General features: G+C 33.2%; 1 protein-coding gene across 1 annotated transcript; it reads right to left on the minus strand.

The window, feature by feature from the left end:
- Positions 1–1,093: 1,093 nt before the first annotated feature.
- On the minus strand, positions 1,094–4,607 carry LOC149498225 (iridoid oxidase-like). Its single transcript, XM_089717466.1, has 3 exons — positions 4,080–4,607; positions 1,974–2,418; positions 1,094–1,855 (listed from the first exon to the last, which is right to left on the minus strand). The coding sequence occupies exons 1-3, from the start codon at positions 4,556–4,558 to the stop codon at positions 1,247–1,249; spliced, it is 1,533 nt and encodes a 510-aa protein (XP_089573592.1). The 5' UTR covers positions 4,559–4,607; the 3' UTR covers positions 1,094–1,246.
- Positions 4,608–16,958: the final 12,351 nt, after the last annotated feature.

The following is a 16,958-nucleotide window of genomic DNA, read 5'->3' on the forward strand; positions in this document are numbered from 1 at the left end:
AAGAGACCGGGTTTCACTTCCAAACTGATAAATTTTTAGCAAACTAGGCTCTGATACCAGGATGCGGCCCCCGATTATGCTTGTCCTTCTATAATCTTGTTTAAATAAGCAAGCATAGCATTTAACATACCTAATGTACGTTCAGTCTCAATACAATTACAATATTGATTGTGCGTTTCTTGATGTTCTTCTATTATATTCGTTGCACTTTCAATAATTTTTTCTTTAAATCTTAAACATATATGATTAGTAAAGAATTATTAATTGAAGTAATGAGACAATACATACATAAAGACATAAACAAAAACATCAATTAAACTATTAAACATTTTAATAATATTTTTTTGTTAACATTTTAATAAACATCCAAATTAAATTTATTTTTTTTCCTTGTATAAAAAAAATTGTTTCCACAATACTTTAAATTTAAATTTGTATATTTTATTTTATAAAGTTTTTAATTTGTGAATAAAAGTAATTGAAATATTTTAAAATAAAATTTTAATTATAATAATATTTAATAGTTAGTTATTTGTATGTTAAAATAAATGTTAAGCCTACCAATGCTAATAGATTACAACCTCCATGCATTTACATAAACCACAGGTGGACAGCAGGAAGTACGCTTGCTCCCCAGTTAGTTATTGTCCTTAAGACTAAAACTTCATTATTGTTGTTGTTATTGCAACTATTTACTTCTCTCTTCTTCTTCTTCTTTTCTCTTTCTTAGCATATCTTTGTTCGCATGACAGACATCTGCTTAAGCAACTTCTCAAGTAGACTTAGGCAACCAATTTATTTGCATTCATTTCGTTAAAATATATACAGTTATATATTTCAGAATTAATATTAAATAATTCACGAACCCAAAATTACAAGTAATCTGAAAATATCTTACAAAATATACTTCATTTTGGTATATTTATTTTGAAAAACGCCTCATAATTAGAATATCATTCTTGAAGTGTTTATGTAATTTCTAAAAAAGACTAATGCCAAAGGAGAAATTATATAGAACTGATGCTTTATGGTTTTGGAGATGCTCGAGGAGAAATTTTATTGTTGTAAATATTTATTTGTGGCTTTCTTCACATTTCCAAACAAGCAAATGATCATTCCACGAAATTATACTATTACACATCTAGAACATGATAAGCTAGATGTAGACCACAAAATGTTTATTACATGATATTATTCTAATGCATATAATACTAGATTACACGACCATAAACTAAATTAAATTAACTTAGCTAGATTTCGCTGGACGTTTCCTGCATGCTAAATTGAAGGGTACGAGTTTTCTCACTGTTATTCCCATCCTTTCACTCATGTCTAAAGTCTGAGAATGTAGATCCCACTCAAAATTGTGCAATAGAGAGGCCACACCAAGTGGAACTACTCTCTGAGCCAATCCCATGCCCACACATATTCTTCTTCCTGACCCGAATGGAATGAGCTCAAAATTCTGCCCCTTGTAATCAATATTTGAACCTAAAAATCTCTCAGGCTTGAAATTCATTGGATCCTCCCAAGATTCAGGATCTCTCCCAATTGCCCATGCATTTATAAGAACTTGAGTGCCTTTGGATATATGGTACCCCATAAAATTTGTATCTTCTATTGTGTTTCTTGGAAGGAGTAAAGGAACCACAGGATGTAATCTAACTGTTTCCTTTATAACAGCTTGTAGATATGGCAATTTGTCTATGTAACTCTCCTCAACTTTCCTGTTTTCTCCAACAACCGCGTCAAGTTCATCTTTAACTTTTCTCAAAGCTTCAGGATTAGAAAATAGCTCTGCCATTACCCATTCCATTGTCGAGCTTGTAGTCTCTGACCCAGCAAAAAACATTTCCTTCAACATTGAACACAACCAATAATTTATTAAATTCAATATAATACTTCTGCTGAAAAAAAAAAAAATTCAAATGATAATGCCACACATACTCTTATAATTAAGTATCTATGCTTACCAAAATGATTATGATCATTTTCTCATATGGAATTTTTCCTTCCCATTCTTTACCATCACCTTCAAATTCCAACAACACATCTAGGAAGTCCTTATTAGCCTTTTTCTTTCCCATTTTATAATCCTCAATTCTTTCTTTAACAAACCCAGCCACAATGTCTTTTGCACGTCCCATGTCTCTTGACATGTTTCTCTTGAGTCCTTGTGGATCCAACCATTGCAAGAATGGTAGAAAGTCTGCAAGGTTTGGTGTTCCAGCCCAAACCACCACCTTGTCCATGGCCTCAAAGAACTCATACCCTTCTTTGCACTTTGAATCAAAAAGGTCTTTTGATAGCATAAGATTACCAATCAAATTGAATGACATTAGGAAGAGATAGTGAGGAATATGCACTTTCCCTGATTCTCCACTTGCTTTTCCAGCTGCCATATCATCTTCGATGCTCCTGCCCAACGTAGACATATTTTAAGATTATAATATAATTGTCGGACAAGGGTCCATGATTAGGACAAAAAAGAATTTTAAATTAGGTGGATCAAATAAAAACAAAAACTTTCTCAGTCTTTCCACAGTAACATTTAACAAAATGTTGGACTTTTGGGTTATATATATAATATTAATTTAATGGGAAAGCAAACATCATTTTCTTTGAGATTAAAATTTTAATAAATAGAATGATGAGAAAATGAAAAAGAGGTTATCGCTAAAGTTAGTTGAAACTTATAATTATTGAATGTTAATAATTGAAGGCTAAAATAATAAATTATCATGAAGAGCATCTTTGTACTATACTGACACAATAATACAGATATAAAATACGGAAATTCTTAAAAAAAAAACATACTCCACGCTAATGATACAATCACTTATGGGTAGGACAAAAAAATTTATCCACAAAAATATATATTCAACATCAATATAATTCATAAAAAAAAAAAAAATTGGTTGTTAATTCAACTTGGTGAAAGTATCTACTAATTTGTTAATTCAACTCCCGCATATTCTGAGGATTTAATAGATATAACTTATGTATTATAGATTAGAGCCATTTATTTTCATATTTAAAGTTATTTTAAAATTTTATTTTATTAGTTATTTATTATATTATATATATATAAAAATATATCAATTTATTTTATAATAAAATTAATTATTAATAAATTAAAAAGATTCATAAAAGATAATAAATATAAATAAAAAAACTAAAAAAACTATATATACTTGATATAAATTAAGTTTGATTGAGAGGTTTAAATAAAATAAGATGATAAAATAGATAATATGTGTAGTCATTTTCTCTATTTTTTTTTAGTTTTTTACTACCAAAACAAAAATTGTTAATAGAACTTTTACTAAAAAACAATAAAAATATTATACTATAACAAATTAAAAACAATAAAATCACGCTCTTAACTAAATTAAAAACAATAAATATTAAAATTAATTTTGCAAATTGAACCAATCTATTTTTCTCAAACTAAAAAATTACATAAACAGAAAAAAAAAATGTGTCTCTTGCTGAAGCTATTAATTTTTATCACTATCTAATAAATATTTAATATAAAAAAGAAAATAAAAGTTTACATGATAAATTTAACAAATTTAATATTCATATACAAAATGCTCAAAGGAAATATTAAAATTGCGAAAAAGCAAGTTGTTATAAACAAATGACAGAATAATAAAAAAAAAAATCATATCATGCTGTAAAGTGAAAAAGACTAAGGGTATATATAGTTGAATTGAACAATGACAAGTGCAATAAATTTATTATGAACTTCTTAATTTTTAGAAAAAGAAAATAAACAAAAGAGTTTTATCATTAATATAATAAATTTATTATTAGGTAATAAAATAATTAAAAATTTTAATAAATAACAAAATGCCATATAAGCAACTAATTATAGTAGGCAATAAATAATAATAATTTGATGAAAAAAAAACTATAAAAATATCTAAAACTCTTGGGAATGTATAACAAACATGTATATTGGACAATAGTTAAAGACGCGATATAAACGACAATTTTTATTATCAAAACGCAGATCTTTGCTGAAGTGTATATTGAATCAGAAACAAAAAATACTAAAATGATACAAACATTACCGTATCATTACATCGATGCATTTCCGTCGAATCTGGACTGTCTCATTGATTCGCCTGTTGGCTAGGAGTTCGATAGCGCAGATACGCCTTAACGTTCGCCAATATGGCCCAAACCGACCTAGCGCAAGTGATCCTTCTTTGTAGTTATGAGAGGTAAACACACAGGGAACCGTTCGGTCACAGAAGCTGGCGTCATGGTTCTTGAACAGCTCCATTGCAGCCTTCGCTGATTGTATTACCACCGTGTCCATCGATCCTATTCTTAGCCGCAACACTGGTCCATACTTGAATTTATGCTCATATAAAATCCGGTGCGCCAGAGTTCCAAGATAAAAAATGTTACCTACGAGTGGCCATCCCGGTGGCCCTGGAGGTCGGTTCTTGTTGCCATTGTCAGTCCTCCAGTTTTTCCTATTTAGGAATAAAACTAGAGATAGTAGTAAGAGAAGGCTTGACCAAATAAGGGAAGAAGAGTCCATCTCTTTGTTTGTAGTTTGAAACTAGCTAGTGGTACTCAGTGGTTTCTCTGAATTTCAACATATATAACCTTATGTAGTAGAGTAGAGTGATGCAAATTTGCATACTATTTTAATATATTATAAAATAATATATAAAGCTATCATTTCCCAAAATAATAATAATAATAATAATAATAATAATAATAATAATAATAATAAGTAATTGTTGATGCCGGTCCATTCCGTCCGGCTATTTTTGACCGAAGACTACTAGTAAGAATATTTCTGTTTCTGACGGATCTCTTTGAAAATAAACTTAGAAGTACGAGACATGACCAAATAAAAAAATTTTAAAGTCAAGAAAAGTGAATTTGTTTTATATAACGGTTACGAGTGCAGACGTTTCTAAGTTGGCTACATCATGTATATGACAAGAAGTTTGGCTGAACAATTAGGAACGGGCTTTCTTCAGCCCACCTAGAGCTCAATTTTCACTCATCAATATATTTTGGTCGCATTTGGTTTCCTAGAAAATTAATTTTCAAAGACGGTAGAATTTTAGAAAAATTAAATTGTTAAGACGATAACCTACGGGTTGTGGGTCAGTTGCCAACGCAGACTGAATATGTAGAAAGAGTTTCCAGGTTCGATCACCACTAAACAAACCTACAGGAAGAGACGTAGAGCCTTAATTGTGATTAAGCTTGGTTCCTCATAATAGAGGCCGAAGTTTACACTAAAAATAAAATTATTAAGACAATAATAAAAATTCTAGAAAGTTGTATAATTACACTAATAAATATTATTATAAAATTTAAAATGTCTTATTTTTTTAAGAATTTAATTTTTCACTTTTTGAGACGGAAAATTACTTTACTGTGTACATGGGCAAATAGAGATGGAATCTTGATCTTCAGAAATTTAATTTTCCTGGAAATTTTACTAAGCTAACATTGGACCTAATTTTTTCAACCTATTTCCCATGAGATTTAGCAACTAAACGCCCCTTAGAAACAGATGTAAAATAGCAACAGCTTTAGTAATGGAATTTAAACAAGAATGAAACATTTGATTCAGAAACGAATTCGCTACAAGCTATAAAATATTGATGGATTTAGTAATTGAATTTGAAACAAATCTAGATTACAAATAATATTTAAAAAAAATAAGAGTAAAGAGATAAAAACAGATAATAAATAATGAAATCGATATGGTTTGTTATATTTTAAAAGATGTATACATAATTTTATTCTATTTTTATCGTTAACGTTAACGTTGTTGCTATCATTATTATTATCATCCTTGCACATTATGGAAATATGATAACGTGTATATTTAAAACTACGGTTCTGCAAGTTCGATTTTGTTACGGTTCTTAAGAAGAACGGAATCGAACCAAAATTTTGGTTCTTTCATTTTTAGAAACCAAAACCGGAACCGAAGGACTAAGGAATCAGAATCGAACCAAATCAAATTTTCAATATGACTTCAATAAGGTTCTTCAATTTTCCGGTTTCGGTTCTTTTTTTCTAATTCCAATTCTAGTTCTCCTATTGAAAATTATTATATTTTTAAAACACACTACAAAATTCCTTTATATAAAAATATTCTAATATCAAAGTAAAATTAAAATGTGTCACTTAAAATTAAAAAAAAATTTTATTTAAATTATAGATATAGTAAAATACTAAATAAATATTTACCAATTATCATATTGTTAAAATAATAAATACAATAAGAGATGACGAGAATCATTAGATATTAATTTTTTACGTGGGATAAATAATTTTAATTTATGCTCTATTTATATTATTAATTAAAGAGTATCAACTAATAAAGATTTTGCTTTCAAATAATAAAATTTGATGTTGGCTACAAATAACATAATATACTAAAACATTTAAAAAAATATATGAACAAATCGATTTTTCGATTCAGTTTTGTTTTTGGTACGGTTCCAGTATAGTTCTTTATAAGAACCGAAACCATAATCAAAACAATAAATTACATTCGGTTCGGTACGGTTCGACTTCTACTATCTCGGTTCTTTTTCGGTTTCAGTTCGATTCAGTACGGTTTCTCAGTTCGGTGTAGATCCCCCATAAACCATGCAAAGCCCTACTTAAAACAAGAATTTTGAACATAAAAAATTTTAAGATTTAGAGATGCATATTGAATTGGAATTCAACCTAGAAGTTCCTTTAGCTTTATGTGGATTCTTTTATTAAATGGTTTCTCCATAACACCTTAAAAGAAGCTATCTACTTAAAGCCTAACTTCTTAACCTAACGGTCTAATGTAATTATTGGTTTCTCATTACTTACAATCTTCTCTAATCTCAACTGTATATAGTATAATGATTACGTGTGTGGGACTTGACATGTATTTTCTCAATTAAGATTTGGAGAAACTAGTATACAAAAGCAAGTTTTGGGATAACTCCAAATTATAAGCGACATGCCTAACTCTTTCTAATACCGTATAGGACCCTATATACCTTGAATCTAGTTTCCATTTTCTCCCAAATCTCATGTCTTCTTTCATAGCTAGCAAACACTTTTAGGAATTCATAATCACCCACAACAAATTCTAAATGTCGCCTCTTAGGATCTCACAGGCTTTTTCACAAGTGCATGAAATCGTAAATAAGCAATAAAGAGTGAGTAGAGTATCGTCCCACGAAGATTGTATACCAAGTACTAAAATTATATTAACTTACTATTATTCAAACGACAAAAAGGAGAATAGACTGAAAAATAAAATAAAACAATGAATAAGAAATCAAACAAGAATATTTGATGAAAAGAGATCAAGGATTAAAAGCTACTAGGGATTTTAATTTCACTTAATTTTATCCATTTTACTCTATTAGTTTGATAATCAATTTTAATTGTTCAAGTAGGAAAAACAACCCTAAAATCACTAAGAAGCTCTCCCGATGTATTGTTATCTATTTTAACCCAGTCTAATTACCTATCTTCCAATAGCGCAATTGAACATGAATTAAATCATTAAGTTTTATGGTTTGTTTGTGAATTCATAACCTAAGGTCGTTAATTTATGAAAACCCCCCATGAGTCAAACTATATAGCTTCTGCATTAAGTTATTATCCTCATGTTATTTGTCACGCCCAACTCCAACCACCAGAGGAATTGTCCGCTTTGGATCAAGTCAAATCCATCCCATGCTGGATTGGCAGGATTCGCACGGTTTTGTCCCGCAGGTGAAATGGGGAACTTCCCAGGTGGTCGCCCATCTTAGGATTTCCGTTAAGCAAGCACGCTCAACCTTGAAGTTATTCAAACTCTCCAAGCCATTTTACCAAAAGGCGCTTCTGTTGATTAGTCTCTTCCTTTTCAATATATGATCGATTCATTCCTATGTCCAGCAGTCAAGATATTACAGGCCCACTAGCTTCCGTGTGGTTCGTCCTCAAACCATACATCTACTGGAGGGGGTCCTGATCTGATACCAACTGAGCTACTCCACGCCTGATTCAACTACCAGAGGAATTGTCCCCTTTGGATCAAGTGGAAATGGGGAACTTTCCAGGTGTTCACCCATCTTAGGATTTCCATTAAGCAAGCATGCTTAACCTTAGAGTTCTTCCAACTCTCCAAGCCATTTCACCAAAAGGCGCCTTTATTGATTAGTTTCCCCCTTTTCGATATATAATCTGATTCATTTCTGTGTCCAACTGTCGGGATATCACATTATTTATTACCTTTTTCATATCAAAAACCTGTGGGTCCCGAATATGTATGGCACAACCTAAGAGGGGGGTGAATTGGGTTTTCTAAAAATAAAAAATTTAACTTTTAAAAACAAAAACTCAAAATTCTATTGCAGCGGAAAAATGATGCATTAGTGAGAGTTAGTTATTGTGATTAGAACTTTCTCACAATGCTCTATTCAGAGAATAGAAAGACTTTGCAAAGTGCAGCTATCAATTAGAACTATTTCACAATGTCTTATTCAATTTCAAAACTTCTTTCTGAAGGAAAGCTATTACATTTAGAACTTCCTCATAAAGTTTAGATAAATATAAAAGACTATGTGAGAGACAGTTATTGAATTCTGAACTGCTTCACAAAGCTTTAATCAAGATTAGAAAACTGATTAGGAACCCAAATAGTGAAATATACTAAAAATAGAAGAACATTTTAGAACTTGGTATTTTCACTATGTAGAAGTCTAGAGTTCTAATGTTCAGTAATAGACAAAGCTTATTCGAGTTTAGAACATCAAAACCATTAATAATTTTAGCATTTCTAAAATATAAATAGAAGTGTGATTAAAATAGTATCAAGCAGAACTTCAGAAAAATAAAAAGATTAACACAGTGATTTATAGTGGTTTGGCACTAACTCGCCTACATCCACTCCCTAAGACTCATCTTGAAATCCTCAACTATGTTATCTCTTTTCAAGGGTAAGAGACAAACCAACAGTACAAGGCAATAGATCAACTCTTAGATCTACCCTTTGTCCCACTAGATTTTCTAAGGTTCTAGTTAACCTCAACCCTTTCTGGTTTTGGCAAAGAACAGAAACTCAAATCAAGAAATTAGAATCTCTCACATGGAGAATGTCGCTTGATAACCTATTTCACAATAGCTTTTCACCTAAGCTATTACACAAATGTTTATCAAATAAAAACCTATCTACAAAAGATTACAGAATCTAAATAGACAGACAGAAATGCAAATATAAGCACAGGAAAAACAATATTTAAGATTAGAAAATCGTTTTAGAGATCAGAACTGTTTTTCAAAAGAAGTTGTTACAAAATTTCTTTTCTCTTTTAAAGATAAAACGTGAAGTGATAAGATGAAAAGAAATAAAGAGGTTTGAGAGTAAGTTTTGAGAGATAAAAGATTTGATCAATGGACCTATACTCTTAAAACAAAAACCATTTCTCACCACGTCTTTTTAAAGAGAAGACGCCTTTTATAGAGAGGGATGAGAATCCCGTTTTTAGAAAGTGAAATCTTTTTTTCAAATCAGAATATTGACTTTCGATTTTTAGAAAATACTGAGATCTTTGTTACCAATTTTTTTGAGTCAATATTCTTTCTTTTTATTAAGCGAATAAGAGAAAATCTAACTTTCCTTTAAGAACAAAATTTTGAAAATAAGGATTTGAAAATCTTCTTCAAAATATTTATTTACCAAACACGATTGAGATAAAATCTCATTCATTTAGGTAAGAATATAAAATCAAGATTTTGGATTTCTTTAAAAGATTTGTTTCCGAAAATGAACACATAAAGGTTTTATTCAATTTATTCTATTACCAAAATCGTTTGAGATAAAGTCTCTTTAAATTAGGTAAGTGAATAAATTTTGAACTTTTATGAAAATAATTTTTGAAAAACTAAAATAAGCTTTTTCTAAGATATTTATTACCAAAAATGATTGAGACATAATCTCTTTCATTTTAGGTAAAAGAATTAAGGAACAAAAAAGCTTTCAATTTTTAAAGAAATATTTTCGAAAATTCTTTTGATAAAGAGAGAAGAAATTAATTTTGTGCTTCTAAATGAACATTCTCTCTATCTTACAATAAATCCTAAAAAGCTAACCACTAAGATCTTCAATGGTCTTCATGATCTTTGTTTGTCCTTCGATTTGTAGGATTTTGCCTTGTTTATTTATTTTCCATATTTAGACCTGCATAAAATGATATTAGCACAAATAATATAATTTAAATTTATTCATTTTGTTTTAATCATCAAAATCTCGAGATAACAAATTGACCCTAGAGCCAACAAAACCCTTTTTCTGATAGTGATTAATGAAATAAATCAATCCAGGGGAGAAATCCTGTCTGGAAGCATTAAATTCAATAATAAATTATACTTTGAACAAACAAAAGCAAATCTAATATTATAAATTGAAATAGAAATTAAGCTACATCAAATCCCTAGTATGAGAGTTTAGTTCGACATAGTAATTAAATAAAACTCAATTAAATTTGTAAATAATCTCATAAAGAATAATAAACAAAAAGAGAGTTTATAAAAAAAAAAAAAAAACTAGTAGACAATTGGCTTGTAGCGCTTCCTTGAATCTCGATCTCCAACTTGATTGCTTGAAGTCTTGAAAAAGAGAAAGAAAATTATATAGAAAATAATAGGACCAGAGATGGAATATACAATGAATGGATTCAACTCTCCATCGTGGCTAGTCTCTCTCTTTATATAGACTTTCTGGAATATCTTCGAGTTAGTTTAGGAAAGTGAATCTCTATTGAGTGAGAAATCTTTTGGAGGTAAGAAACTGTTTAAGCTTTGTATTTCTTCTCAATTTGGACTCTCCCAGTGTCTAGATCAGACTTCAGCTTTAATAAGGTACATCCCACAAAATCTTCATATGGGCAGCACAAGCTTAATATGAAATTTCAACCGAAGTTGAACTCTGCAGAGTAGCATGCGGGTGTTGGGTAGCATGCCCTAGGTGTGCTACTTGTTGGAAGTCTTTGACAATTGGTCATCTCGTGCATTTTTGGCTGATTTCCTATAAAAACCTACAAAAATCTTTAAGATCAAGTGAAATATGATTCAAGGGAGCTTTAAGTAAAATCATAAATGAAACTAAATAAAAACTAATTAAAGTAATTAAAAATACTAAAAATTCTAATAAAAACTATATTAAAAATACCATAAAAATAATACCTATCAAAATTCTCCAAACTTAAACCATTGCTTGTCCTTAAGCAACTAAACTAAAAGCAAAAGAAAAACACAAGCTAAACAAACTAACAAAGCTAGCTTAATATGGTTGGGGATAATTATTTTCACAATTTCAAAAATATCAAAAATTATTAACATGAAAATAAATCAAGTGTTTACTATGCTAATTATATTCTAGCAAAATTCTATTCTCAATAAAACACATTCCTTAATTTAAACATAAGTTAATAAGATTTTCAACACCAATAATTATTCAACCTATGACAAACAGAATATGAATTTTTATAAAAATTATTTAACCTTTAAATAACATGTTTAACAATATAAATCCAACATTCCCGTAGGCAAAATTAGTAATCCCTTTTTTCCAATTGAAATGTACATAATTAGAAAGATCAAAAGATCTTTATTTAAGTTGTAATGGGTTTTAGGGATATACTTTAAGTAAACAAGGGAAAGGATAAAAGGATAGACAAAAAGCACAAAGAATGCATAATCTCAAGATTTTCATTACATCAAAATATATTTTTTTTTTCAAAAGAGAGATTACTGTGGAATAATTTAGTAGCACAATATTAGAGATCGTTTGGCAAGGACTATTCTTCTTAATTTTAATATTTTGATAATAACTTCCTTGCTATAATCCTCGAAACTTGAATTTTAATTACTTTTTATTTCATGGGGTGATCTTCTTTTCTTTTTTTTTCTTTTTGATTGCTAGCATTAATGAATTAACTCTCCTTTTTATTCTTTTTTTTACAGATATATTTTAATGCAGCTAAACCTTATAATTTTACATTCTTATACTTAGGGCAAGCATTTGAACTTGGTTTAATGGCTAGATTAAACAAAGATAAACAATAAAATTTGGATATAAGCTTCAAATTGGTTGCAAAGGTCATAATTTAACTTAGGTGGCCTAGGCTAAATATGAAGTGCAACAAAGAATGATTAAATCATCTCTTTCTAAATGTAAGCATTTCAAATTTTTCCTCAAAGGGAATTCTAATTTGTTCTAGGAATGCCAAAATTAAATAACTTTTGATTAAAACATACCTATATATCATAAAAGTCACCTATATACCTGTAACGGACCGGCCTGCCAAGCTATTGTCCGCTTTGGGCCTTCGGCCCGCACGGTTTTGTTCTTGGGAGCTAAGGTAAGCCCGTTCCCTCCTTACACCTTTGCCCCCAAAAGGCCTCTAGACAATCGAAGGTCCATCCATACTTATGTACATTACTTACACCATGCACTTAACCGATGTGGGATTCGCCTAGGGTGCCACAGTCACCAATAAATGTAACACCCGTCGCCCAGTCCCGAGAGACCCGATAGCAGATGCCACATTCAGTGCCGAAGACACCTTCTTAACTTAACATATAGATCACAAAATTAGATTATGAATTTGTTTTCCCCCGGAGAAAAATCGTTGTTTTATTTTATTTTTGGTGTTTGTTTTTGAAAAGTGGTGACAAAACCTTTGGATATACGATGCCGATAAATCGGTCTTATAAATCATTTTTAGTCACCACCCATTATTTCGGCAATGGGACCGTTTTGATTTTTATTTTGTAAAAGTGACTCCATTTTAACCCATTTTTATTCAAGGCCTTTTATTTTGGAAAAACTGGTCAGGCGTACCAAGTACGATTCTAGGTAAGGGAATTGGGTACGTCGGCCCGTTGGAAGCCGACGCCCGGATAAACAGGCCTCTTTTAACCTACGATTTCTAATTAGACTTTATTTTAGAAAAACTGATTATTTAAACCCAACCCGAATAAATCGAACCGAGTTCCTATGTGGAAAATTAATTAACCGTCCCAATTAATTTCATCCATTCATTGCATTCATTATAAATAAATCACCACATCCATCATTCATCCATAGCACATATCAAGTATAATAAAAGACCCGCTCTTGCATTATGGTTAAAGGCGGGCCACAAACCGAGTTTGATAATATAATAAGTAATAAACAAAGAGAAATAAATCCTAAAACCTCATAATCATTAATAATTAGTCGATTTGATTTGATTAAATCTTAATTTGCCCATGTTTGATCATTTTCTGAATTGAAATTAAAGTCTGCTTAATAATATGAAATTAAGATGAAATAAGGAATGTATACTGAAATTTTAGGACAGTTGCGTCACGCGGGTGTTCCATAAGGAACAGTCGTGTGACGCAGCTCCCCTTATTCATATTACTGGAAATAGGTACAGTTGCGTCACGCAGCTGTTCTACGAAGAACAGTCGCGTGACGGAACTCTCAACTGCGTGACGAAACTATTCGCGACTTATTGAAATTCTTACTTTTATTGATTATTCATCCAAAATATCACATTAAATATAAAAGTATCCTGGGTATGCGAATAGCTGCGTCATGTAGGTGGTACAGTCTGAATCCAAGACTTTTGGACATGAACAGTCGCGTCACGCAGGTAGGAGCTGCGTGACGCGGCTGCTCTGGTCCGGAAATACCATTCAAACTACTCTTTTTTACGTGTTCTTTTTATCAACAGAGTTTTAATACAATTCGGAAACACTCAGAGATGGGCAAAATGTAGTTTAATCAAAACCAAACTAACTAAAATACTAAGAAAATGAGACTTTCACAAATAAGTAACTAAAAATGCAAAAGAATGGTTTAGATGATTACCTAACCGTCAGATTTGAGGATTGCATACGATATGGTTGATCTAGGGATGAAGCTTCACGATCCCAGAAATGTTCAATGCCCAATCTTAACAATAAAACCCTTCTTTTTTTTATCTTTTCCTCTTTTTTATGTCCTTTTTATATTTTTAAGCTTTCAATCTATGTGCCTAATGGCTTGATCTTCCTCAAAGTTACTCACTGGAGTCTTTTAGGAAAACCCTAGCCGCAATCGTTTTCTTTTAGTCTAAAACGCCTTAGTCTTTTTTGAGAGAAAATGAGAAAAGTTTCAAAATGTCCCGTTTTTGCTGTGTAATGCAGTATTTATATGGCTAGGGCAACAGGGCAATCGCGTCACGCGGGTATGAGCTGCGTGACGCACCCGCAAACCTGCGTGACGCGACTTACTTTTCGTACAGTTGCCACGTATCCATACAAACAGTGCAGGCCGTTGCAAGGGCGCGCGCCAGGGGTGTCAGCCCTGTTGGAGCTGCGTGACGCAACGGAGAGTGCCGTCACGCAGGTATTAGCTGCGTGACGCAGCCCTAACACGGGTCAGACTCCTTTGGGCGGTTTGATTCAATTTTTGATTCAGGCACTTCTGGTTTATTGTGAAACCTCATCCTTTGTCCTCATATCATCATTGGGTTAGATGGAGGCATAAAACTACGCGTCAATAGTTTGCCCCCCCACTTTATCATTAATTGTATAAACGATTAATGTTAAAGTGGTCTATTGACGCGCCTTCTTTCAGGCAATCCTCTCAAAACTCGGTTTGATTGGTTTGAAAAGATGCTGAGTCAACCATCTGGTCACCTCCTAAGCTCGGTTTGATTGGCTTTGTCGGCTTCCATGTAATTTGAAGAGACGTCTTCGAAGCTCGGTTTGATCGGCTCGAAAAACGTTGATTTGATGACAAAGTCTTCGAAGCTCGGTTTGATCGGCTTGAAGAACTTTGATCTGGCCACCTACTCAGCTCGGTTTGATCGGCTTTGTCGGCTCCAGTCGGTTTTGAAAAAGGCATCTTCGAGGCTCGGTTTGATCGGCCCGAAAGACATTGGTTTGATAACAAAGTCTTCAAAGCTCTGTTTGATCGGCTTGAAGGACTTTGATCTGGCCACCTACTCAGCTTGGTTTGATCGGCTTTGTCGGCTCCAGTCGGTCTTGAAAAGGTATCTTCGAGGCTCGGTTTCATCGGCTCGAGAGACATTGGTTTTACCCTGGTCAACTTCGCAACTCAACATCATTGACTGGGGAAAGAAGATTTCAAACAGCTTCGCAATACACCATCACTGTTTGGAAATTGTTCTGACTAGCTTCGCAATGCACCATCACTAATCAGTAGGACCTATCGGCTTCGAAAAACCATCACCGGTTGGCCTGAAAGAAATTGTTCACAAGAAAAAGAAGAGCAATGTCCGTGTACAAACAGACCTCGCTTTCTGTTAGAAAGGTATTGGAACATCACATGTTCCTATGCAAAAATTCTTATTAAGGCAAAAGGTCATACTTTTGCCCCCAGTCCGGAATCCCAGCCTAGAACCAAAAGTATTCACTTTTTATAAACGTGTTATTGTTATTTTTGTGAAAATTTTACCAAAAATTTTGGCAGGAAAGACTTAACAAAAGCTGTTGCCTGTATTTTTCAAATATATCCTTTATGATATAGTATTTAAAAGGGAACTTACCTGAGGGTAATCTGGACAATTTGATGCTCCTGATCCCGGTGCTGTGAGTTGATGAAAGTTATAGCCGTATATGAGCCGTACATCGACGTCATGTCGTCGGAATGGGTCGTCGTGAGCTTTTGAAATGGGCCGTGTGGGCCTGTAGGGCTCGAAAAGGGATAACAGGCCCAATGCTTCTTGTTGGGCCCGGTTGAATGGGCTTTGGCCCAGCTGGTTTTACTATAAGTAACTTCTTTCTCAATCGATTCAATTTCACTTATTCACGAACCCTAAGCGATTGGAAATTCTCTGAACCATTCAACTGAAAAGATGTCTCAAATCTCAGAAATCCCTGCTTCTGCTTATACTCCGGAGATGGAGGTTCTTGGGGCCCTGCCCGATATTCCTATGTTCGACGGTGAGCTGGTGCCGGTGAGCCGGAACCCGCTGACCCCCGGGACGCGACCATTGCAGCTCCTTCCGTTGCCGGGTTCAGAGTTTCCCGTCCGGTACGAAACGAGTCAGATGCGTGGCTTTCGATCCGAGGTAAGTACAAAATTTCTTCAATTTTCTGTTTTTACTGCTTTTGATCCGTAACTGTAGCAATAGGACTATTTTTTACTGTTTACGCTTGCGTCGGCAGTCGCGTCACGCAGGTAGGAGTTGCGTGGCGCGGCTATTCTTCCATGAACAGTTGCGTGACGCTGCTGTTCTTGTGGGAACAGTTGCGTGACGCGGCTGTTTGAGACGCCAGAAACCCTAGCTTGCCTTGAACCTTAGGATCAGCTTCTTTTGACTGCATTTAGACCTTGATTTGTTAACTTTTGATTATTGATAACTCTGGACGACTTGATTTTGCCCTGTAATTGCACAAAAACAATACAAATGTAGTGAAACAAAGTTAAAATTAAATTGCTGCATACCTTCGACAGTTGCGCCACGCAGCTGTTCTTAGGAAGAACAGTTGCGTGACGCGACTGTTCGTCAATGAATGAGGGCCTCGAACAGTTGTGTGACGCGGCTAAAGAGGTGCATGGTGCGGCTTTGTGGTCGCGTGACGCATCCGTTCTTGGGGCCACATATATTGAACAGTTGCGTGACGCGGCTGTAGAGTGGCGTGATGCAAGTGCTGAGATGCGCTACGCAGGTGTGCTTCTGATTGCGCAACTTCGGTAAAGCTGCGTGGCGCGACTCCGTAGATGCGTGATGCGACTGGGAGCTGCGTGACGCAGCTATGGTTCCAACCAAAACTCGAGTTTTTTTTTTGTTTCTTCTGTCATAGAAGAGAATGGAAAATTATTAGTCTTACATTTATTGAAATTGAAATTTACTTGCAGGTTAATCTGGGCAAGGCCCGCTCAGGCGGATCGGCTACTGATGCTTCTGCTTTCTGGGATCTGCTGG

Source organism: Jatropha curcas, chromosome 2 (genome assembly GCF_041381405.1).
Source record: "Jatropha curcas cultivar XTBG-Jc1 chromosome 2, XTBG_Jcur_1.0, whole genome shotgun sequence".
Lineage (NCBI taxonomy): Eukaryota > Viridiplantae > Streptophyta > Magnoliopsida > Malpighiales > Euphorbiaceae > Jatropha > Jatropha curcas.

What these genes read in the sequence shown, in the direction of transcription:
- LOC149498225 (XM_089717466.1), bottom strand. Translation starts at nt 4,558, where the DNA reads ATGGACTCTTCTTCCCTTATTTGGTCAAGCCTTCTCTTACTACTATCT. An exon ending in TGCATCGATGTAATGATACG is followed by an intron (nt 2,419 to 4,079) that starts GTAATGTTTGTA and finishes TACGTTGGGCAG; the next exon opens with GAGCATCGAAGATGATATGG. An exon ending in AAATGATCATAATCATTTTG is followed by an intron (nt 1,856 to 1,973) that starts GTAAGCATAGAT and finishes TCAATGTTGAAG; the next exon opens with GAAATGTTTTTTGCTGGGTC.